General features: G+C 38.2%; 1 protein-coding gene across 7 annotated transcripts in view; it reads left to right on the top strand.

Moving 5' to 3' along the window:
- Positions 1 to 24,625, top strand: part of gphna (gephyrin a) — a 194,389-nt gene that overhangs the window by 56,509 nt on the left and 113,255 nt on the right. For all 7 annotated transcript variants that reach the window (XM_056477363.1, XM_056477359.1, XM_056477362.1 and 4 more), the window contains exons 2-3: positions 9,304 to 9,382; positions 23,281 to 23,338. In XM_056477363.1, the coding sequence (XP_056333338.1) occupies positions 9,304 to 9,382; positions 23,281 to 23,338 (137 nt within the window). The remainder of the gene's footprint in view (positions 1 to 9,303; positions 9,383 to 23,280; positions 23,339 to 24,625) is intronic.

Below are 24,625 nucleotides of genomic sequence, written 5' to 3'. Positions count from 1 at the left end.
TTCCAGGTCAATTTTTCCAATTACTTTCCCTACTTAATGTGGAGTAATGTGACCCTGCTCTGTTTACACTTTTGTGTGGAGTGCAGCGTACGGTCTGGCACAGGCTTCACACGGTCTCATACCACTCGCCTTGACTGACGCTGACCTCTAAAACAATTTAACTACAAGTCATGACGACACATAACGCAAGCTCTGTGATTGGTCAGTTCAGCAGCGTTGACGAGTTTGGAGGGCAGAGATGGCAAAAAAAAAAAGACTTGTTTATTAATCGTGATCAGGTAAAAGTGTTCAATTAATTAAGATTTTCATTTTAGGCCAAATTATTCAGCCCTAATTATTATTATTATTATTATTATTATTATTATCATCATTATTATTATTATTATTCAATCGATGCAAAAATATAAATCAACCTTTAGTTTATGTGACTGACAGATCACAGAGAATGCATGCTAATACCAGGTGGAAACGGGGCATAACACCTTTTTTTCATGTTTAAGCTTTAATCTGACACTACATAACAAAATAAATGACAACTTCTGAGAGTTAATGACACAAATTAGGGGAAAAAGGAACCAACTGGGTCAGCTTATGGTCAATTCTCAGACATACTCGTCCTTGTCTTGTAAGCTTTGTATAGCGAATATTTCTATATGTAGTCTTTTATAGCAGGAGGGTTTTTTAAAGGGGCTGGTGCTCCACTGAGGCTTGCTGCTCAAAGCTGGGTTTATCTGCTCCCAGGTGTTGGACCTGTGGTGTTTGAGGAACAGAGTGAGGTCCACGGGTCTTCTCTGGATGTAGGCAGGGGTTAACGAGACTGGGTTTTACACCAGCTCAGCTCATGCAAGTCTAACTCCTACTCACAGCCGCAGGCAACACACACTCGCACACATGCACAGGCACACACACACAGTCTCATGCTGAGAGGGAAACTCTCACCTCACCAAAGTGTCCATGCAGACAGACTTTTCCGTCTGCAGAGCTGTGAGTCACAGACATGAGGTAGAAAGAAAGAGTGTGTGTGTCTGTGTGTGCGCTGGTCTACAAACAGAGCTTGAAGGATACAGTTTCTGTGTGACTTGAGAATTGTTGATGTTTAGTAATTCCTTTGGATATGTATTATGGGATATAATACTTGATTTTATTTCTCATTACACAAATTTGACTTCATTCATATTGTGGGAACATGTACCATGGTATTAGCATTTTTTTTTCAATCATGGTATACAACAGATTATTATGGGCTTTACTATGTTATATCACTGTACCATGGGAACACCATGGTATTCACTGAAGTATTCAAGGGCATTTAAGGGAGGAGTGGGGGGAAGTGTCAAATAGTGAGGGAAAATATGACAACTGGAGGGAAGAAAGCATTTCATTCTTACCGTCTTAATCTGATAAATCCGTTCAAGAAAAAATGTATTGGACTAGACTCTATATAATATGAGGACACAACATATTATATAAACTTTCTATAAACGGCCTAAATGTTGTGTTTGACAGATATACAAATAAGGAAATCGTCTTATGGTTCAGGATTGTACGAAGTGCACCTCATACATTCTTAAAAGTGATTCCAATACAGTTGCCCATATGTATAGCCATGATTAAAAGTTAACTCTGACTAAATTATACGCGGTGTGAAACATGAAACAAGATAACATGGGATTAAATTTCCCTGGGGTTTAGAATAAGCCAGGGTTACCATTTTATTATGCATAATTATCACAGTATGCATGTATTTCATATTCTATCGTTGTTGTTGTTTTATGTAGCGCTTTCAAAACTATAAAAATGAATAATGTTATAATAATACTATATTACATCTCTTGCAAAAGACTTTGTTTATTTCTATTTTAACAGAATAATCATTCAGGAGTTTTTTTTTTTATCACAGTGTCATAGCATTAAATGTCTTTTACTAGCATTATGTAAAATGGTATATATACAGTTGAAGTCAGAATTATTCAGCCCCCTTTGAATTTTCTTTTCTTTTTTAAATATTTCCCAAATGATGTTTAACAGAGCAAGGAAATTTTCACAGTATGTCTGATAATATTTTTTCTTATTTGTTCTATTTTTATCTAGAATAAAAGCTGTTGTTAATTTTTTTTATTTCGGCTAAAATAAAAGCAGATTTTAGTTTTTTAAAATCCATTTTAAGGTCAAAATTATTAGCAATTTTTTTTATTAGTCTATAGAACAAACCATCATTATACAATAACTTGCTAATTACCCTATCCTGCCTAGTTAACCTAATTAGCCTAGTTAAGCCTTTAAACTTAAGCTGTATAGAAGTGTCTTGAAAAATATCTAGTAAAATATTATTTACTGTCATCATGGCAAAGATAAAATAAATCAGTTATTAGAAATCAGTTATTAAAACTATGTTTAGAAATGTGTTGAAACAAATCTTCTCTCTGCTAAAGAGAAATTGGGGGAAAAAAATAAACAAGGGGGCTAATAATTCAGGACGATAATAATTCTAACTTTAACTGTATGTTTTTTTGCAGGGTACCTTGTAATGCCATGTAGTTTCTTTGGTAATCTAAATGTCATGTTACTATAAATGGTATGTTACTATTAGTTTTTGTAAGTCGCTAAGATGTCATTTTAATGACATATTTTAATATATAAAAACATAACAACAAATAAAGCAGGTACAAACTGACAGTTGATAGAAACAAATATAAAAAATGTTGGTTATTCTAACACAAATCCAATTCATAAATAGAAAACACCATTCATAAATTTACATTTATAAAAGCCAAGTCATGAATTCACAAGTACAATTCATTAATATTTTCACCAAATTAACTAGATTTGCATATTCATGTTTCGCACAAATCATTTTTCTGTGTGGATTTGTGTGTTTATGAATGGTGTTTTGAATTTACAAATTGGATTTGTGTATTTTTTAATGGTGTTTTGAATTTACCAATTAGATTTGTGTATTTTTGAATGGTGTTTTGAATTTACCAATTAGATTTGTGTATTTTTGAATGGTGTGTTGAATTTACCAATTAGATTTGTGTATTTTTGAATGGTGTGTTGAATTTACCAATTAGATTTGTGTATTTTTGAATGGTGTTTTGAATTTACCAATTGGATTTGTGTATTTATGAATGGTATTTCTATTTATGAATTGGAAATGTGTGTATATGAATGGTGTTATGAATTTACCAATTGGGTTTGTGTATTTATGAATGGTGTTTTCTATTTATGAATTGGAAATGTGTGTATATGAATGGTGTTATGAATTTACAAATTAGATTTGTATATTAATGAATGGTGTTTTGTATTTGCAAATTAGATTTTGTGAATGTGAATTTTGTTGTTGATCTATGACTTTTATCTTGTAAATGTATTATTTTTGAGACTGATCTGGCTCCATAAAATCTAAAAGAGAATTAGTGGCAAATAAGTCTTGCTTTTTTATGTTACTGTCGCAGCACTGTTCTGCAGTCACGTTTAATATTCATAGTATTTCTTCTTTAGTTCATTGGACAACCTTGCAAATATCATGATTTTGAACCTGTATCATATGACAGTCCTACAGCATTGTTTGTATGGTTTGAATATAACAGTGACAGTAGGTTTGAAAATGAACTGCAATGCTTAATAACATTTTGTTAGAGAGGTGTAACTCTTTAGCAGGTCCAAAAAAGGTAATTCTCCTCTAGTCTCATGCAGGGCAGAGCTGTGGTGACATTAACATTCTGATGCCTTAATGTCTGTGATGAATGTTCCAACTGCTGCGTCTCTCTCACTTTCCCCCTCTCTCTGTCTATCTCTCTGTCTATCACTCTCACACATGCACACACATGCACATTCACGGTTGCTTATATACGTTATGCATCAGCAGAACAATCTTCTTCCTTCACCCGCATTGATACACACACAGAGACGTTGCATTTGCGTGCCTGTGACGAGAAGTTTTTCGCCGCTTCTCTAAGGAGAGCTCACTTCTCCAGCCTCCTGCAGGGAACACCAGCCTATTTATAGATCAAGGGTTAGCAGGGTGGAGAGAGAGAGAGAGAGCAGGAGATGAGGAGAAAAGAGAGAAGGGTGAGAAAATGCTGCAATTATGAAGCAAGTGTTGCACCGAGCCCTTGTGCGTGATGGGGGAATGTGACGGTGAACGGCTGCGCTTTATCATTTATTTACACAGCACAGGTCATTCTCTTCTCTCGTCACAGATTTCGACCTGTTTTTAGCTAAACTGAACCCTTTTATATCCACAACACAATGCTGATGATGTTATTATTGTTTCTGTTACATTTTTAAAATGATTTGCGAGCAGCTTTTTGTTTGGTAATGCAACAAATTTCTTGGTGAATTGTAAAAGTCGAAAAAAAAAAATGTAGGTTTGGATTTTACTTAACTAATGGAAAGGTTGTAGACAACTAAAAAGGTACGGTGACCAAAAGGTTGCTATATTTTGATGAAAAAGTCCAGGTGTCATTGCATTGGAGTTTGAGTTTCATCTGATTATGACTCTTATTTTGATATTCATTATGGGCTGTGAATTCGAATTTCCCAATTTTCCTCTAGTGCATCCTGGCTTCCTGTTTTATGGGGAAGTAGGCCATGTTAGGTTCTCCATGTGTTCTCCATGCAGCCTCTACTATCCAAGCCCATCTTACTTTTCATCTTACTTTGTAGATTTTGGCTTATCCCGTTTCGAATATTCTTCGTTCATGGTCTTTAGCTTATGTAATGTTGACTGTAGGGCTGTGCAATTAATCGAAATTCAATTTCGGCCTCTAACGATTATGAAAAAACATTAATCGAGAATAAACTATTATTATGCATCATTTCACGTCTGGGATATTTTGGGCAGTGTTTCGAACTCGTTTCGCTCAAGCTCATCAGTCTGGCGGGCTCATAATACTATCTTTTGGGGCCCCAAAACGACCTGGGCCCTTAGGGTGTACTCACACTATGCTATTCGAACCTTGCCCAGACACGTTTCCTGGTTCATTTGACAAGTGTGCAGTTCAGTTGGCCGGCCCTGGCCCGGTTGGAAGAAGTGTGCCAGAGTGCGGTTCGGTTGGGGTTTGGGTGCGGTATGCTTGTAGGTTGTGTGCAAAGCAAATTGAAGACGCAACGTCACTTTTAGGGGACTTTTTCATATGGATTTATTAATCATTCTTACTTTTCAATGAATGCAAACTGCTGTAGTTTATTAAAGACGCAAACCCCTTGCTGCACGTCCGCTACACCTTCAGCAAACCTTCTACTACATGCTATATGAGGGCTTTTATGATAAATTATGAGCGTCAAAAGTTGTGGATCAGTTCAGCAAAATGTTTGACTGCATGTCACTGCATCCCAAATGACTAAAAATGATACAAAACAATATAACTAAAGCAATCTCTACTGTGCTGAGCGAGAGCGCTTCTCTTCTGTTAAACAGAACAGTCGCATCATCGATTACGTAAGCATGCTCCGGTTCAGAAGGCAAAATGCAGGGTAAGTGCAGGCCATCAGGGGAATGGGGAGAGGGGGATAATCGCACTTCTGCGCTGTTCAAGGCAACTGTACCTAGTGTAAATATGCCATTAAAATCGTTCTTAATTACCCACTCACATGATATGCAAGACAATTGGATCTTTAGCTAAATCACTAATGCGATTGTATGATGATTTATTGTTCAGCCCTTGTTGCCATGTTTTTATTTAACACAATTTGTTGAACTTAATTTTAAAATATATATATTTTCATTTATTGAAATGGCCTATCCATTGTAGTGTCCACATGTTAATTTCTTTGCTGCTTATTTCTGATTTGGGACTGGGAGTGAATTGTTTGCTAAATGTTTGGCTGCTTTATTAAAAGTATTGACAGACCTGTGTTATGTATAATTAGTTCATGGAGGATATAAGCCATGGTGTGGAGGCATGTAGGGCTGCTCTATTGTGGGAAAAATCATGATCATGGTTATTTTGGTCATAATTGTAATCACGATTATTCAAAACGATTGTCAATTGAAGACAAAATTATTCGCCCTCCTCTCAATTTTTTTTTTATAAATATTTCCCAAATGATGTTTAACAGAGCAAGGAATTTTTTGCAGTTTTTCCTATAATATTTTTTCTTCTGGAAAAAGTCTTATATGTTTTATTTCGGCTAGAATAAAAGCAGGTTTAAATATTTTGAAACCTGTTTTAAGGTCAATATTATTAGCCCCCTTAAGCAATATATGTTTTGATTGTCTGCAGAAGAAACTACTGTTATACAATGATTGTTTACCCTAATTAAGCCTTTGAATGTCACTTTAAGCTGAATACTAGTATCTTGAAAAATATCTAGTAAAATATTATTTACTGTCATCATAGCAAAGATAAAAGAAATCGGTTATTAGAAATGAGCTAATTAAAACTATTATGTTTAGAAATGTGTTGAAAGAAAATCTTCTTTCCGTTAAACAGAAATTAGGGGAAAGGGTCGCTAATAATTCAGGAGGGCTAATAATTCTGCAGCCTTGAACGCCCTCACCGCTTTCGGTGTGAACGCACAGTAAGAAAAAAAACTTTAATCATAGCTACAAAAGTCCTTCAGTCAAGAGCAGTGAGTGATTTTGTCCTTTTGTTGTTTGCTTAATGATAAAAACAGTCTTCAGCAGGAATGTTGCGCGCTGTCACTTTAAGAGCAGTGTGGTTCTGATTTATGGTTTCACTTTCACATGTCTTTTGATTCTCAACTCGTATATTTATTACACAAATGAGGGTTAATATGAATAATCACTAAACACCGCGTTTTGACACAATTGTGCATGTATTTGACCATTAAACCACTCACATTAAGATAAGCCGAAATTGAAATTGAATTTTGGATTAAATGTACAGCTCTAGAGGCATGTCACTTCCTGCCCGTGGTGTTCTGCAGTTTTTATTTTAAATGTCGCATGTCCATATTGCACTAAAATGTGCTACTGCACCTACTTGAGTCTGCAGCAACAAACCCCTCCACGCATGAAGTTGATTTTGTAATAATCTTAACAGAGATTCCTGCCTTTATTATGGTGCGTTCACACCAGACGTGGATGAAGCGTCCTGCGTGAGTGATTTATATGCAAAGTCAATGTCCCTTCCTGGAATCGAGTCTGTAGTGAATGCCTGATCAAAAGCTATTATTGTGACACCTAATTGTGTGGCTAATCAGAGCCGTGTTAGCTTGTTGTAGCCAGGAGGCCAACGGTAGAGGTATGATTATGCTAGCACATAAGCTAAGTGGGCTAACTAAATGGTATAAAAGATAAATGCTCAATTTCATAACCCATGCATGCCTTTAATTTTACATAAGTCCATGAAAGGGTCAATTTAGCGCTTATACATGCTATGTTAATGGTGGAATGAAATGGTCATTGAAGCACTTTTTACATTTATATAAATTATGAACTTGATTTTGGGTGGTGCAGTGGATACTGCTGTCGCCTCACAGCAAGAAGGTCGCTGGTTCGAGCCTCGGCTGGGTCAGGTGGCATTTCTGTGTGGAGTTTGCATGTTCTCCCTGTGTTGGCGTGGGTTTCCTTCGGGTGCTCTGGTTTCCCCCACAGTCCAAAGACATGTGGTTCAGGTGAATTGAATAAGCTAAATTGGCCGTAGTGTATGTGTGTGAATTAGTGTGTATGGATGTTTCCCAGTACTGGATTGCATCTGTAAGGGCATCCGCTGTGTAAAACGTAGGCTGGAAAAGTTGGCGGTTCATTCCGCTGTGGCGACCCCTGATTAATAAAGGGACTAAGCCAAAAAGAAAATTAATAAATGAACTGGATTTCATAAACTGTACTTTACAATTAGGCACTTCAAACTATACCTATTACAACTTAAGTGAAACAATAGGATCACTCAGGGTCCTATAGGTGGACCCAATTCTAAGTAGGGACTTGATTTCTCATGACAGCTCATGATGTTGGAAGTTGGAAAATCTAAACTTTAGTGAGGATTAGCACCACATTAACCAATCAAGAGCTTGCTCTTGTAGAGGCATGGTTATGACGTAATGCGTGTTGTTGGTGTCTCGAGGGGCTAATCCTCCTGCATGCCAACACTGGACATCAGCTCATCGTACTGGGACCGGACCAGTTGGAAGCACTGCTGAAAGCTTCAATCATCCTTGATGCACCTCTGAATGGATCTAGTAGACTCAGACACGACGCCGAATGAATCTACACTGTTTTTCAGCCTTCCTAAAGCACATAAAGCAAGCTACTCTCTCAAAAAGTCCATGTTAGCCATTTAGCAACGAAACTAGTCACTGGGTAGACAAATGCCCCGCCCATGATACAAATCTGTGTCTATTGTGAAGTAAATTTGATGCGCGAATGAAGCGAGTAAACGCAAAATGTTTACGCATCTATTTACGTACGAATAGCATGATTTGTCGCGTAAGCCAAATCTGGTGTGATCGCACTATTAGAGAATTTTCCTTTCAAAAATGTAAAGATGTTGATTATGCTTGTATTTACTTTTAAAGAGGTACATTTTTAATTTAATCACCTTTGGATCCAAACTCAATCTGTGGAACATAAATAAAGACATTTTTTTCAAAGTTTAAGGGGTTTATTTTCAGTCAAACTGTTTCTTTAAGATTGATATATGCAAAAGACCTTTGCTATAATTGGCAAATGAAAGTTCCCCAGCGCTCATCAAAGGATCAAACGCATTGATATGTAAACATGATTGGTTATATTCTAATAAGCTTATGGTTTTGGCATCAATACCATGACGATTTTTGAATGACAATTTTTTGCAGCATAGTTTCAGTAGGTGGTATGTGTTGAATATGTGTACAGGGTTGAAAAAAGCATGGAAAGAGCAAGGCAAATCCTGTTTTCAGTGTTACATCCCCTTTAACTACTGTTGTAATTGTAACTGCTGGTAGCTTTGTGCTGGTGCTTGAGGATGTGTGCTGAGCTGATGCTTTTCAGTGGTGCTGATTCTGCTCGCCATCATACAGGTTATAAAATCCCAGAGGAAGTTGACACAACACAGAGGATGACAGTAATGTCAATGTTCTCTGGTGCGTAACATTGTGGCCTGCGTAACATAGACTACATGAAGGCCTAAGAGTATGATTCTCCATGCTTGTAGCTGCATGCTTTTGTTGAGTAATGTGTTTTGACAGAACTCATATTCTCTTAAACCTCAGGAGTTACGTGACGCTCAAGGAATCAGACGTCTGTGGTATGCGAAGGGGCGTTCTGTTATTTCCATACAGTGATGTGCCTTTTTCTATTTTCTTTTCTCTTTTTCCATACCTCACATCCTTTCTCCATCTCTCTTTTGTCTGCAGTGAGTGACAGCTGCTTCAGAAACCTCGCCGAGGACCGCAGTGGAATCAACCTCAAAGATCTTGTTCACGACCCATCCTTGTAAGTGACTTGCCTGACATTTTGGCTATGCACAAAATGCTAACACACATTCATCAAGTCCTGTACACCAGAACATTGCAATTACTTTTCTTTTTGTGCCGAATGGATGTATGGCTGAAGATCAAGGCCCTGTCCTAAATTCCACATTCTATGTGTACATGCAATGGTTGTCGGTTGAGTGTGTTGGACATGAGTGTTCATTCCTGTTTTCAGAACCATGTCCTGCAGAGTTTAGCTCCAGCCTGTTCAACCCTTCTACAGGTTTCAAATAGTTAGTGGTGTCAAAATCAGTTATTTCTTTGAGCCTGGTCAGTACCTGGATGGGAGACCACATGGGAAAAACTAGGTTGCTGTTGGAAGTGGTGTTGGTGAGGCCAGCAGGGGCGCTCAACCTCCAGGCTGTGTGAGACCTAATGCCCCAGTAAAGTGAAGGGGACACTATACTGTCAATGAGTGCTATCTTTCGGATGAGGTGTTAAACAGAGGTCGTGACTCTCTGTGGTAATTAAAAATCCCATGGAACTTTTCGTAAAGGGAAGGGGTGTAAAGGTCTGTGTCAAGGCCAAATTCCCTCAATCAGCCCTTACAAATCATGGCCTCCCAATTATCCACATCCACAGAATTGGCTGTATCACTGTCTCTCCATTCAACCAATAGCTGGTGTGTGTTGAGCGCACTGGCACCATTGTACTGTTGCTGCTGTCACATCATCTAAGTGGATGCTGCACACTGGTGGTGGTGTGGAGAGACGGAATTTTTACGGAAAAGACTATTAACACATCCATTCCAAAATGGTAAATTCCAAAAAAGCGGTAAATTCTGACATCATTAACCAGAAATAACCTTTAACAGCTGTGCTTGTATTTGTAAATATAATAAGGGTCAGGCTTATGTTGATGGTTTCACTTTTATTTAAAGCTTTAGCATTCATGCAGCTGCTATTGTCCCAGATACGTCCAAAGACCGAAGCGATACTCATAGCTTAATGTTTACGCATTTGACTACATTACAAATTCTGTGGATGGATATTTATTGTGAACAACTTTGATGAAAACATATGGAGTAACACTTTGGCATGTCGAGATGTACTTAATATTTGTGTGTGCTGGCACTCACCAGAGCTCTCCTTCACGTGCACACTCGTCAAGCAACTGAAGCAGAGCTTGAAGCTAAACAAACAGCGGTTTCTAATAATCATTTTATCCATAATTTTTTACACAGTTGGCGTTAAGAAGGAACATAGAAACGTTATCTAAAGCTTAGTTCACACTACAGGATTTTAAACATCGGCAGATCGCTGTGCTGTTCACACTACATAACTTGATTTTGTGTCTTTATATCGCTGTGGTGTTCACACTACGCGACACTACGTAAATGATCCACAAGAGGGGGGTGACACACTACAAGATCTGACAACAACTCGTTTCCTAACAGCTCCGTCCAGCTACCAAACCACAGCCAATGAAATGTTGAGGGGGGAGTCGTCAGAAAAAGCTGAACACTATTGGCTGCTTGTGTGCTGATTATATCATTGGCAGAGTTTCAAGCTTTCAAGAAAGCATTTAAAAACATCATCAATCAGCTGATGCATCAGCGGATTAATCGCTCATCTGCAAGGCTCGAGTGGATTGATACACAGAAAGTTTTTAATTTTTGTAATTTAATAACTCTTTGAAATAAAACTAACATATCTATAACACACTGACGTTTCCTAAATATCTGTGTACTTCTTTCTAACGTTGTTATTTTTAAATTACAAAACAGTAAAGAACTGAGCATTTCTACCTTTAATTTACATATTGGTCAAAATGACTGCATGCATGTCTGCTACTTTTCGCTGTGACTTTAAATATGCATGCATTTTTTGCCTAGCAACTTCCTTCTAACATAAACAACTTTCTGATAGCAAAAACATACATTTACTTCAGATATATCTTTCAAATCAGCATATTCTGTGACGGGAAACAGCTCCTGTTTGAAAGTGTTCTAGTCTCTTAACTACATATTTATAGGCTGTATTACCGAAAAAGATAATATTTTTAGGGTAATGGTGTCATCAAATATGATGACAGACATTCAAAGCTTAATTTTAATCTCTCAATAAAAGCTTTGAATGTAAATATGACGTGACAATATGACGTTTTATATGAGAACGGTCAGAATGACCAGTATGGTAATTCTAATAGTTACAGAATTCTAGTTCCCCTGTTAATATAGCCTACTCTCGTGTCCGTGTTAATGCAAAATGAAGCGAGTGCATCGATGCCCGTTCTGGCCAATCACAGACGTTTCTGTTGAGCTCCTGAGCACACAGGCATTCAGCTTATGCTGATATGCTTTCTCATTGGCTGCAGCTCATCACTACATCTGACCGCACGTGGGGTCAAGTCGGCCGACTGCTCGGCCATAGCATATTCAGCATGCTAGATATTGGATTTCCGTCTGCGAGGTGTCGGCGACGCTTCCGTGAGCCTCTTTGATGCGTTGTTCAGTAGTTCACACATAAAGATTGCCGAGCGCCCGCAGATTTTCCCCCAATCACAGCTAGATCTGTCAGTGAGCTCGTTAACTTCCAAATCAAGCTCAAATAAGGCTTAAAATTCTGTAGCGTGAACTAGGCTTGACTAACATCTGGCAGCTTTATGTGTCTGGAAAAATATTCAAACGTCAGCTCGTTCTACACGTGAACACGCTCTTTCCGGCAATTTTCCTTCTGCGTTCACACAGAGCAGCATTCTGGCAAATTATCGGTTATGTTACAACTTCTTTTTCCGGAAAATTGCCAGAATTAATTTACTGGTAATTTAAAAAAGAGCCAAATTCACACATTATCCCTTTCCGGAAAATTGCCTGTATGTGTAAAAAAGGGCTAGTGTCTGTGTATCTGTCACCACTAGGTGAACATTGCTGATTGTTAGAGCCAATCACAGTCATTTCTGTTTACCGTGTGAACACGCTCACTCGACAGTGCTCAAATTAAGCAGGGAAAATGTTTAAATTCCACATTTTTTACATTTCTGTAGATCTACTTTTATTATGACTTTTTTACTTTTGTGTATTTCTTGATAAGCTCTGCATTGACCTTCATAAGCTGCTTCAGGACTGTTAAATCAGGATTGAAGTTAAACTCTTCAGGACATTGGTTACTTTAATGCTAGGTTCACACCATAAGCAAAATGAGGTATTCCCAGGGGTAGATTGCTCACAAAGTTAATGCAAATGTTCAAATACCGTATAGGCAAATTTTCGCCAGGCAGCGTGAATGATGTGATATCATGTATCATACACCCAGCGCAAAAAGGCGCAGGACGTGTTTGGCGGGATATGTTGGTATTTTCAGACTAGCACAACCCTAATTTTCACGTTTTGCAACACGTTGTTTAAATAGCAAGTCCATTTGAGCCACTTTGTGGATTCATGCCCGTGCAGGTCTAAAATAAATGTTAAGGGGCATTGTTGGCATGTTGTTAAACAAATCTTTGCTCTTAACAAATGAAATGAAATATTTAGGCTAATGAATGTCTTCAGTGGAGTGAGTACAACACCATTTCCTTACTCCACGAAAGTCAAGAAGTGAAGAGTAAAAGTAAAGAGGCCGAATGGAGGAGGCTTGTTCTTTATCCTCACGCTGCAGATGGTCTGGTTAACTGTTGTCTTGCTAGTGCAGCATATTTCCACTAACAAAGTCCGCCATGTAAATAGCAAATGTGCCAAAGGGAATGGGAGATGAAACTCTAATTGGTTTAATGCACTTTATGCTCAAAACACACCCTCAACTCATTAAGAGAATAAGCACAACCCTGTTAGACCATGCACCGGGGCACAGAGTGTATTTTTCTATCCTTAAAATAGCAAAAAGGGAGTTCTGACACTCCCATAAGGTTTTTGCACAATTCGCTTTAGACTTTTCACCTACATGGTTAAAATAGAGCCCTCAGAGTTTACCTCATGAACAGTTTTGTGCAACCTCAAATAAACTCAAGTGGAAAATTCACTAGAGATGAAAAACATCTCACGAGTAAACAAGAGTGAGTTTCGAGGTGCTCTGCGTTCAGTGTGAGCTCTGCATAAGAGCATGATTAGAGATTCCTGCCAATGAGTATCTCTCTGCCCTCAAATGCAGTCTTATGCTGAACTCTCACTGATGCACAGTGGTATTCAACAATCCAGACCAATGTGTGGATATGGTGGAGCACTACAAGCATTTAAGCTGTCATTGGTACAAGGCACAAGAATCCATCTTTGATAAAGGAGGACAGCAGCTGCAATTTTTTACTTAGTCTGTCACCATTACTTTTCATGCATTCTTGCAACTGCATTGATCCGGTGAATAAACAAAATTTCCAGGAATTGAGGTGTACAGGCTTTTATCAATTTTCTTTAGAAGGTATTAAGCTGAAATCATAAATGCTTCAGAGTAACGGCTATTTGCTGGATGATTCGGTAAAGTTGGGAAAGTTTATAACATTGGATCTTTAAAAGATATTTCAGAGTTTTGTTTGAGAATATTAAGGAAACAAGATTCTTGAGTATAAAAGAGAAATGATAAGCCAGTGAAGATCATTTTTCTGACCAAAACAGTAGGTAGTTTTGGCCAGATGATGCTTCAGAATAGGAACAGAATATGCGTCAGTGTAGTTTAGACTTTAAATGAGTGGTTCAAAATTTGAGACTCACTATATATATATATATATATATATATATATATATATATATATATATATATATATATATATATATATTCACTACCTGACAAAAGTCTTGTCACCTATCCAAGTTATAGGAACAACAAATAATAACTTGACTTCTAGTTGATCGTTTGGTATCAGAAATGGCTTATATGAACGGCAAAGGTAAGGTCTGACTTTGCTTAGACAAAAGTCTTGTGGAATTAATGCACAGTATAGAATATTAAGTCATGGTGCAGTGGAAAAAGAGTTAATATAGTGTATGACTTCTATGAGCTTGGACGACTGCACCCATACATGTCAGCAATGACGCAAATAACTTAAAGTCATCTGGAATGGCAAAGAAAACGTTCTTGCAGGACTCCCAAAGTTCATCAAGACATGCTCAATAATGTTCATCCTGGTAACTGGGCTGGCCAATCCTGGAGTACCTTGAGTTTCTTTGCTTTCAGGAACTTTGATGTGGAGGCTGAAGTATGAGAAGGAGCGCTATCCTGCTGAAGAATTTGCCCTTTCCTGTGGTTTGTAATGTAATGGGCAGCATAAATATCTTGATCCACTCTGCAGATCTCTCGCATGCCCGCTTACTAAATGTAACCCCAAACCATGATTTTTCCTTCACCAAACTTGGCTAATTTTTGTGAGAATCTTCTGTCCATGTGGGTTCCAATAGGTCTTCTGCAGTATTTGTGATGATTGGGATGCAGTTCAACAGCTGATTCATTGAAAAATCAACCTTCTGCCACTTTTCCAAATGATCAACTAGAAGTCAAGTTATTATAAAAATAACATGTGTTTAAGTTTTATATAGACAGTAAGCTGTTTTTAAAAGTGTTTGTTATAGTGTGGTTCGTGTCAGTTACATTAGAGATGCCTACTTTAGCCTAAAAGCATGTGAAAGCATACTGCATTAAATAGGCAAATCTAGCATACTTACTTTTTCCAGTCATGAATCTGAGGTCATGAAAAAATGACCACATGCTGGACTGAATAGCTAAAGACTGTACTTTTGGGTGCTTGTGTGCAGAGTATATCGGTATGACTCTTGCAAATAGACTTTGTGAGGACTCTTCACATAATGTAGGCCTCTCATAAGCCAGCTACTGTACGTCTCATATACTTCAGCAAAGACCTCTCATGCTTTGAGAAATCTCCTCATTTTTAACAAACCTTCAACAAGAAGAGCTCATTGTCCTTTCACCTCTCTGCATACACTGTAAAAAGTGATTAGTTGACTTAAGAGAAGTGAGTATATCGGTTGCCTTAAAATTATGTAATCCAAATGATTTGCATAATTGTAAATATTAAGTCAGCTTAACAGTTCCAAGTTACAAGGAGCATACTTTTTAAGTAAAGCCAACTTGTTGATTTTAAAACAATGGGTTTACTCCCTTTTTAAACAAAAAAAGCTTTCAAATGTGTAAACGATGCCTTCACTATGGGAAAAATCCAAAGGTTTGAAGGCCTACACAACCAAATCCTTTCTAAACCACATCCTGCCTGTCTAAAAAGGTGCACCAATCTGGTTGATTGAAAAGTTGGGATTTACCTTAACCCTCTGGGGTCTGCAACCGCATATACACGTTTGAGGCGTCTTCTCCTGATAGCGCCGAAATGAACTTAAATTACACTTTCAGTTTTTATCTTACAGATAAGAGCAGTACATCAATGGAATCTGTTAGGCGTCTACTTTATTTGTGTACACTCACAAAAACAACAAAAGTGTGTGCTTTTGCAAAATAAGATAAATAAACAGTGTACGCATTCTTTCTTTTGTCTCTCCGTCACCTGTTTTTAGAAACGTGTTTCTTAAAGGAACTGAAACTCCGTGACACGTCATTGTCTCAGAAGCATTCAGAAATTATTATTAAATGCTGGATTAATGCACTAAATAGTTTTTATTACAACAGCTTAGCAAATACGTTTTATACCTTTTTAAATATATTTTTTGTACATGTTGTATAAGTGCACATACATTGTTTAACAATAGTGTTTACATGGTCATAATGCAGCAAGTAATACAAGCATTTAGTTTGGGCTAGCTTTTGCAGCTGGACATTGCTTTACAATGCCTTGATGGGTAAACATTAGCCAGTGGGGGAGTTTCTTTTGTCTCTCCAGGTGTGAATTATTCATGGCCTTTGACATTCCCAAACATACAATATGATGACCCAAAATAGACTTTGCAAAATGTAAATTATTGTAATATTTTCTTTGAATGAGAAAAAAATAGTTTTCATGTAATTGTCAACTTAATATTCTAGCCTACAAGACTAGTTGCACAAAAGTATTATTCAGGCCTATTCAGTGTTTTTTTTATTTTATTTATTTTTTTTTTACCTCATTTCAGCTAACATTTTTTTACTCCAAAACCTACTAACCACGCATAAAAGGATTTTTTCCCTAAAAACGCAAGCATGTACATCAATATTTCTCGCATGTTATTGTAGCACAGTTTGTGCTGGATACGAAATAAAATACATGTTGGCCAATACTATGTAATAAGTAGCTGAAATAAGCACAAATGTCAGGGCATGTCAAAACATCTTAAGGGCCCCAAAATCACCTCAGACCTCAGAGGGTTAAAGTGGTGGTTCCCCTCAAATATCAAAGGGTTCCAAACCTTTTATAAGGTTCTTTATCCTATTGAACATTACAGAAGATATTTTTAAAGAAAGCTATAAACTTGTTACCATCCCCCTCAGTGGTAGGGAATATATGGATGTCAATGGTGACAGGTTTCCTGCTTTCTTCAAAATATATATTTTTTTGTTTTTAACAGAAGAAGGGAAGTCAAACAGGTTTTGAACAAGTAAATGGTGAGTTAATGATGACAATTTTCAGTTTGGATGAACTATCCCTTCAATGCATAAAACTTTACCTCTTAAGACATTTAGGGAATTTGCTTTTTTTTTTTATTTATTTATTTATTTTTTCGGAGACTGCAAGTGTCCCTGTTTTAATAATTGATTTACCTGGGGTCATTGAACAGTGATGATGGATCAGGAATTGATAGGAACTTGTTCCAAGACCACATTGTACCAGTACCTGAAATGCCTTTCCACCTGTCTTTCTACTTAAGCATCAAAGTCTTCTTCAGAGCATGCATCTCTGTATCTTTACCAAGGTCAGGTGAGAGACAGAGACAGCAGGTCTCAGATGTAGGTCTCCGAGAGGTGTCAGAGAGAAAGAGAAGCATGGGGCGCAGCCAGAAGGTAGCGGTAGTTTAGGGAGTGTTGATGGATAATGTTTGTGAGTGTTGTCTGTTGACTGGTAGGCTTCATTTCCAGTGCTCTGTCAGCTCAGGTGAATTGATTCATTGGAGGAGCTGTCAGTTATACTAACGAGGTGTGGTAAAAATAGAACCAAATTAATCATAGGTGGGACACACACAGTTCCTCGTCCTCTGGATAAAAATTATCCTGATGTTTTCACCTACAGATGGGTGAAAATGCAGCATTTGGTGGACAGGTCTTTACCTGAGACAAGAAAAGTGTCACCAAGATCATAGTTCCTTATGGAAGCAGTTTGTATTTGTTGTGGTTTTGCGGACAGTTATTTAATATATAGTTATTTATATATAGAATGTATTGACGCAATGTATTTAATTGTGCTCAGATCTGTATGTGGCTCAGGTAAGTGCAAACTAAATCTCCAGAAATTATTTAACAAGTCCATTTCCAACCATAGGAATTGGCCCTAATAGGATATGGTTGATGTTGACCATATTTGGAAAGGTCTTGAATATTAAGGAGCACACACACAAACACATACACCCACAAAATAAGTTTATTTTATCTAAAAGGGGGGAGTGAGCTGTCTTTTAGCCAATTGAGTAACCTAGTTTGCTCCCGAGTTGTGTTGTAGAAGAAATTCAGGCTAAATAATAATTGTACTCAACAAAATGAGCAGACATAGATGTATTTAGAGTTGTATACTGGGTTTAACATTTCTAAAAACAGACAGGGATCAATTTCAACCTCCAAAAACAGATGAGTTTTTGAAGTTCAATTCAATTCATGTTTATTTCTATATCACTTTTACAATGTAGATTGTGTCAAAGCAGCTTTACATAGAAGTTCTAGTAAATTGAAACTGTCAATCCTATTTCCAGAGTTGAAGTTCAGTTTAGTCCAGTTCAGTGTGGTTTAAATTTCACTGCTGAAACTCCAAACACTGAAGAACAAATCCATCAACGCGCAGCTCCACAAGTCTCAAACAAAGCAAGCCTGTGGCGACAATGGCGAGGAACAAACGTTGTATTTGTGTCCTTTCACTCCAGAAAAAAATCCCAGTAAGAGCTGAGTGATATGACACGATGCATAAACATACATTAAACACTTATATTCACCTGTTCACGTGTCCGTTGCCTCATTACAAAAGTGCACATATATCTGTTGCCTCATTACAAATATATATATATATATATATATATATATATATATATATATATATATATATATATATATATATATATATATATATATATATATATATAATGACAAATGAACATGTTAAACTAACAAAAAAGATACACTGAGATCTTGTACCTCCTTGGGGGTGGCATAGAATAATTTTTTTTAGCAATCTGTACATCGTGGATATTGATACGCTTTGAAAAAATGAGACCATAGCTGCATCCCAAATTGCACACTATACTCTATGCTCTTTTTTTTTTATCCACCATGTACTTTTGCACTTTCACACTCAACAGCATAGTATATGAATGTAGTGTTGTCCCAAATGGAACACAATGTTTTTTTAGCGAGTGGAAATTCAAACCGTTTCCCAGATGATGTTTGTCGGTTGCCACATTAAAGAAATAAATGACCAAACTACCAAATAGTACCTGCCATACGAATAACCACATTCACCATCGGGAGGTGGTATAATCACTCTCGTAGGAGAATTTTGCTTTCACAATCCAAAATAAATAAAGTAATCCAACATGAGCGCCTTATAACTCCGCCCCTTCCGCTACGTGAGCAAAGCCAACCGTTAAGTGTGTGAAGTATCCATCATTTACACTATTTCATCAGCGTCTGTGTTGTTACTATTGGCCTGTTTTTTTTTTTTCTTTTGGCCACAATAATTATTATTTATAAATAATTTTATAGTTTTAAAAACTATTTTAGAGTCTCAGTAAACTTAATTGCTGGTGAAAATTACATAACAGGCTGTTTTTATGTACTATGATATTGAGTAGAAGAGGCAGAACTTCTCATCTCATCTCATCTCATCTCATTTTAGTCCGCTTTTCCAGGGCCGGGTCATGGGGGCAACAATCTTAAGAAAAGAACCCAAGACTTTCCTTTTTTCCAGACACTTCCTCCAGCTCCTCTGAGGGGGATCCCGGGGTGTTCCCAGGCCAGCCAAAAGACATGGTCCCTCCAGCATGTCCTGGGTCTTCCCCGAGGTCTCCTCCCAGTGGGACATACCTGGAACACCTCCCTTGGTAGGCATCCAGGAGGCATCTGAAACAGAAGCTGGAGCCACCTCGGCTGACTTTTCTCGATGTGGAAAAGCAGCAGCTCTACTCCGAGCTCCTCCCAGGTGACAGAGCTCCTCAGCCTATCTATTAGAGTGCGCCCTTCCAATCTGAGATCTTGTCCTTTCTGTCATGACCCTAAGCTCATGACCATAGGCGAGAGTAGGAACGTAGATTGACCGGTAAATCAAGAGCTTCACCTTTCAGCTCAGCTCCTTCTTTACCACAACAAACAGATACATCGACCGCATTACTGCTGCCGATGCACCAATCCGACTGTCAATCTCACGTTCCATTCTTTTCTCGCTCGTGAACAAAATCCCAAAAAACTTGAACTCCTCCCCCAGTAGTAAGGACTTTCCTCCAACCTGGAGATGGCAAATCACATTTTTCCGGTGGAGCACCATGGCCTCAGACTTGGAGGTGCTGATTCTCATCCCAGCCATGTCACACTCAGCAGCAAACAACCCCAGTGCATGCTGAAGGTTCATGTTCGATGAAGCCAATAGAACGACATCGTCTGCGAATAACAGAGAGGAAATCCTGTGGTCGTCGAACCGGACTCCTTTATTAATAAATTCATCCATATATATTCAAAAGCCTTGACAGCTTTGTTCAGCATGGATGGCTATCGGTTGCACCCATGCACTCCATCACAGAGCGTTAAAGTTGAAAATGGCATATTGTCAGGTTTAAACATCACCTAAATTGGTGCACGCCTAATCAGGTTAACATAGTAGTTTGGGTTTGACAAAGGGGCTGCCTAACCGAAGCACACAACCAATAAATAAAGCCACAAGTGAACAGTTTCAAGCAGATTCAAAAGACTCTCCAGTAAAATGCACTTTTCTTCCCTCGCTTTCCTTTGTTCACGTATGTGTGTACTCACTTACACAAACAAAATACCCAGGTTGAAATCCCAAACTCATCTCAGTCTTAAAGCACCTCTCCCCAAACCCCCAATCTTCACACACCAGTGGTTTCCCTGGCAACCGGATTAAAGAGCTCTGCATCTTTGTGTTCAGCATATTCTTCTTTTAGTCTCCGCTCTCCCCGTTTCTCCCTCTCTCTCTTTCTCTCTCCCTTTCTCTTGCTGTCTTTTTCTCTATTTCTTGCTCTTTTGTGGGCATTACACCAAAATATTTCGATGGAAAGATAGATGTCTTTCAAGAGAAAATAGACTCAAAATAACAACATAATCAACACGGAGAGCACACTGATAAGCTGCACCAAACTGCCTTTTGCTACATGGATATCATTATTTTTCCACCACATTACCTTATATACGGTGTTGTGGCTATCCTATGTGCCTAGACATGATGGTTATGTTGGTGAAACTAGTTTAAGTCTGACTTATGATGCTGTTTGTTCCGTCTTCATAGTAGCCTCCTGTTTCAAACCAGTAACTGTTAACAGATATTCAACCTAGCTGTATCTTTCTTCTCACACAAAATAACTGAAGTCTAAATGACATTAAAAAATTGTTTGTTTTCATATTTTGCATGTAATCACGAACCAAGAGAGAGGATTTACTCAGTGTTCGAACTATTCTGGCAGCTAGCTCTCTGCAACTCTCACATGGTCACCAACTGAAGCTAAGCAGGGCTGTGCCTGGTTAGTACCTGGATGGGAGACCAGATGGGAAAGCTGCCGGAAGTGGTGTTAGTGAGGCCAGCAGGGGGGCCCCTCAACCTGCGGTCTGTGTGGTCCTTACACCCCAGTATATTGAAGGGGACACTGTACTGCTTGGTGAGCGCCGTCTTTCGGATGAGACGTTACGCCGAGGTTCTGACTCTCTGTGGTCGTTAAAAATCCCAGGATGTCCTTCGAAAAAGAGCAGCCAAATTTACCCACTAGCCTCTGTCCATCATGGCCTCCTAACCATCCCCATGTTATAATTGGCTTCATCACTCTGTCTCTTCTTCACCAATCAGCTGGTGTATGGTCTGGCGCAATATGGCTGCCGTCGCATTATCCAGGTGGATTCTGCACACTGGTGGTGGATGAGGAGATTCCCCCTAATGTGTAAAGCACTTTGAGTGTCCAGAAAAGCACTATATAAATATAAGGAATTATTATTATTGTTGTTATTACTATTATTATACCGTGGCCTTAGGGGAAGCCCACTTTTTTCTAACTGTCGCTTTGATCTTGAAAGTCCTTTGTGTCTCAAAATATTGAAATATTTTCCAATCAGTAACTTTCTTTAACTTTTGAAAATATCTTTTGAGAGTTTTTGATTTATTTTTACATGCACAAACAACAGCAGCCGAAACAACAGAACATCGTTGTATAATTTGCTTCTGTGAGAGGAATACATTCAAATAAAATCAACAAACATGAATATTTTTCACTAAACAACAACATAAATAACCTGGTCATGTAGCATTCATCATTTTTCTATTCACTCTTGAACTATAAGATCAAGAGGATGGCACTAAGGACAGCATATGCTTTTATATTTTACATGGGCCTATAGAATGTCATGGAATATCTCTTTTCACTCCGGTAAAATATAAATCGAAAATTCAAAAATGAAAGTAACACCATTGAAAGGGGTTCTGTTTTGTCAAGTTTACCTGCTTTCAGCTTAATTGTCCAACATGTTTACAGCAATATCATGGTGTTTAAAAAAAAAAAGATCATCGTATTGTATGAAGCAAATAAAACTACACACTGTCACATCTTTTGTTTTGTAAAATGAAGCAGTGTCTCGGTAGCTACGTTTCCATCCACCTATTTTTATGTGCACATTTATGCAGTAATAAACATTAAAATTAATTTTTTAGACCCTAATCATACAAAATATTATTTGAAAATGATGTTTTATTTAATTTATTGGTATAATTTAGACTTCTAGGTGTTTATTTGGGGGCCCTCGGATTTCCTGAGGCCATAACCAGCCGCTTACCTTGCTTATTGGTTAAATCCGTCCCTGTGCTCATGACAAGAATAGCATGTCTACTGTACTTATCTTTTTTTTTTTTAAGTGAGACGTACAGTAAATCGCCATCATGCATGAATGACTGATGTTTTCGCACTTTTACACATAATTATTCATGATCACATTACACAATACTGATACTGCACGTCAAAATAACACATTGTGAATATTTTTGAGACCCCCCAAAATTTCACAAATCATGTTTGTCATGCTCCCCCGTAGTTTGCACCCTGGATGTACTTGTTCCCCAGTTCTTCATGTATTGCCAGATGCAGTACTAGAAGCTGCCACTAGTGTGTGCTGCACTTCAGAATTTGAGCATGGCTTTCTCATAACTTTTCAGCATGTCTGTTCAAATTGCCTCTCTCTAGAGAATTTATACCATACAGAAGAGCAATTTTGCGTTTTTTATATAGGGGAATTGTACTTGAAACTTAACCGCTGCGCTAATCCACCTGTCTAGTGGCCTAAAAACAGTGCTGTCAAAGTTGAATCCTCTGTGAGCCGTCACCTCTGTGAATGTAGAAGTGAGTAAAACAGCAAGAGCCCTGCGAAAGAGCGAACAATTCTTCTTTAACTGTCATTCCTGTTGTGGGTGGAGTGTGCGGGGATGTATTTTGACAGCTTTCTGGTACCTCTGGCATTGTGTTGCTCTTTCTCTTTCCTACACTGTCACATTGTTGTTTTTTTCCTCCCTCTCCCGCTCCCCCGTTTCTCCCCTGCTGTTGGGACTGAACATACACTAACGGTTGTTGTCATTTGTGTGTTTCACCCACAGGCTTGGAGGCATAATCTCTGCATACAAAATAGTCCCTGATGAGATTGACGAGATCAAGGTAACGCTTCCTCTCACCCCGTCAGTGAGGCTAAGGCAAACTTGCACATCCATACACACACCTTTGCACACTGCTGCCCCCTAGAGGCCAGTAATAATGTTGCACGCAAAGTTATAACACAGGAATGTCAAACTCAATTCCTGAAGGGCCTCAGCCCTCCACAGTTTAGTTCCAGACCTGCTTTAACACACTTACCTGTAGGTTTCAAACAAGCCTGAAAGACTTAATTAGTTTGATCAGCTGTGTTTAATTAGGGTTGGAACTAAACTGTGCAGGGCTGCGGCCCTCCTGGAATTGAGTTTGACATAAGCTTAGATACAGGCCCGTAGCCAGCCTGGTGAAAGGGGTGGTTCTTTTTGCGGTTATTCACTTAATTTTCTATTTCATTATGAGGTTTATATACTGCATTTAGTGACATTTTAAGCACTATTTTACCTGCTCCATTTTATTTGTTTCACGCTCATCATCTGGCACTCACTTGTATCAAATACAGGCGCTGTACGTGTTAATTAAGGCAAACATGCAGAGATGATATACATGTTTGGAGCTTTGACCTCAAAAAGATACTTCAAAGTCAGTGTTGAAAATTAGCCAGTCGATACCTCAGATTTTTTGTTTTTAAAACCTGGGCTGTTTTATCCGCTGTTGTTCTCATAGTGGCTATTAAAGTCATGGAAAATAATATTCCAGCTAAACCCCATTTAATAGCATACAAAGCACAAAAGCAGCCTGTTTTTCCTGTTCATTATAGGCAGCGGTGGTTCTAAGGGGGGCCCCCCTAAATTTAGATGCATATTTTTGTGTCAAAATGCCACAGAGAAGCGAGATCAGTCATCAGTGGCAACCTGCGGAGATGTGACTGAGCCCTCTCTCGGTGATGCAAGACTCGGAGTGATGCATGAAAAAAATGACTTTGAATAATTGTTTAGGTAGTTTGTGATGTTACAGTGTGCCCCTTAAAAGTACAAGTGCCCCCCCCCCCACACACAGTCACTCTGGTCTTGAAACGCCACTGATTATAGGTCACGTAAATTCAGCTCTTTAGTAGGTAAAAGTCAGAGAATTTGATATTTGGCTTAGAATGGAACCACGTTAGAACGTGATAATAATAAAACCTAGTGCAAAAAGCAGCATTTCAGTACGTTTATATAAAAATAATTGTAACCAGATTTGCTTTTAACCAAAGTTAGTGGATCACATTACTAGTTAATGTGATGAATTTAATAATTCTGGTAACTAATGGTGTGTTCATACTTGTAGTTGGTTATCATGGTTATTTTGATCCGG

Source organism: Danio aesculapii, chromosome 17 (genome assembly GCF_903798145.1).
Source record: "Danio aesculapii chromosome 17, fDanAes4.1, whole genome shotgun sequence".
NCBI lineage: Eukaryota > Metazoa > Chordata > Actinopteri > Cypriniformes > Danionidae > Danio > Danio aesculapii.
This window is presented reverse-complemented; position numbering and strand designations above follow the sequence as displayed.